This window comes from Hippocampus comes, unplaced genomic scaffold (genome assembly GCF_001891065.2).
Source record: "Hippocampus comes isolate QL1 unplaced genomic scaffold, H_comes_QL1_v1.1 C16937450, whole genome shotgun sequence".
NCBI classification, from domain to species: Eukaryota; Metazoa; Chordata; class Actinopteri; order Syngnathiformes; family Syngnathidae; genus Hippocampus; species Hippocampus comes.
The window spans coordinates 1-1,293 of NW_017841219.1; the positions used below are offsets into that span (position 1 = coordinate 1).

Here is a 1,293-nt window from a genome sequence, read left to right on the forward strand (position 1 = left end):
TTTTTTTTAATCGTTGACTTTCCTTGACCAGACAACCTGTCAATCAATGTGTCTCCCCGCAGGGTTCAGGCGCAGCGAGAGTCTCTCCGAGAAGCAGGTGAAGGAGGCCAAGTCCAAATGTAAGCGGATCGCCCTTCTCCTTAGTGCCGCGCAGCCCAACCCGAACAACAAGGGCCTGTTGATGTTCAAGAAACACCGTCAGAGAGCGAAAAAGTACACCTTGGTGAGCTACGGCACGGGAGAGGACAAGCGAGACGACAGCACAGAGGAGGAGGACGACGACAGCACCCAGGGTGGAGTTCATGTTCTAGAGTTCACGCTCGCTGATCAAGACCGGTCGGATTTAGAGACGCATTTCCTCACGAATGCCCGCAGTGGCAAAGGCGTACTGACGATCTGCTTGGATAAAAGCCTACTTGACGTTGAGCAGAAGCAAAGTCCGATGGAGTGTTTGCCCGAAACCAAGGGCAAAGGCGCCCTCATGTTCGCCCAGAGGCGCCAGCGAATGGACGAGATTGCGGCCGAGCACGAAGAGCTGCGGCGCCAGGGGATGCCCGTGGAAGGGGCACAGAAAGTGGAAGCGGCTTACACGCAGCCCGCCGTGGAGAACCACGCGTACATGGATGTGAACCAGCAGCAGCAATACCAGCAATACCAGCAGCAGCAGCAGCAGTACCAACAACAACAGCATTACCAACAGTATCAGCAGCAGTCGTACGAGCAACAGCAAACGTATCACCAAGGTCAGCACGGCCCCGTGCAACATCAAAGCCACGAAGCGCAGCGTTCTCTCGGCAATCGCACCGCAAAGCCCTTTTTGGTTCAGAACATGGCGGCGACACCGTACTCTCCTGCAATGACTGGGACTAATCAAGGCCAAGGAGAGCAGATCGCCTCCCGTGATGAGCGCATTGCCACCCCGGCGATCAGGTCGGGCCTTCTGGATTCAAAGAGGAGAAATGTTGCCAAGCCCATGTTCACGTTTAAAGAGACACCAAAGATGTCACCGAATCCTGATCTGCTGAACCTACTCAACATGAGTTCCAAGAAGATGGGTTTCGAGTCAGGACCCGAGGAAGACTACCTCAGCCTTGGCGCTGAGGCTTGTAATTTCCTCCAGTCCTCACGGTCGAAACACAAGACTCCTCCGCCGGTGGCCCCAAAGCCTGTGATAGATCCCAGCTCTGCCCCCTGGTCTCCACAGATGGAAGTAACCAACCAGGACATGCCTCAGCATGCCGAAAATAGTGCACCCACACCTGCTGTCGCCCCCACCGCAGTGACCACCCCTTT

At 55.6% G+C, this 1,293-nt stretch overlaps 1 protein-coding gene across 1 annotated transcript; it reads left to right on the plus strand.

Moving 5' to 3' along the window:
- Window positions 1–32: 32 nt before the first annotated feature.
- Window positions 33–1,288, plus strand: LOC109509531 (synaptopodin-2-like; the record flags this gene model as incomplete). The annotated part of the gene is made up of 1 exon (XM_019859365.1): window positions 33–1,288. A coding segment is annotated over exon 1 (1,242 nt), but the record flags the coding sequence as incomplete, so codon positions are not given.
- Window positions 1,289–1,293: the final 5 nt, after the last annotated feature.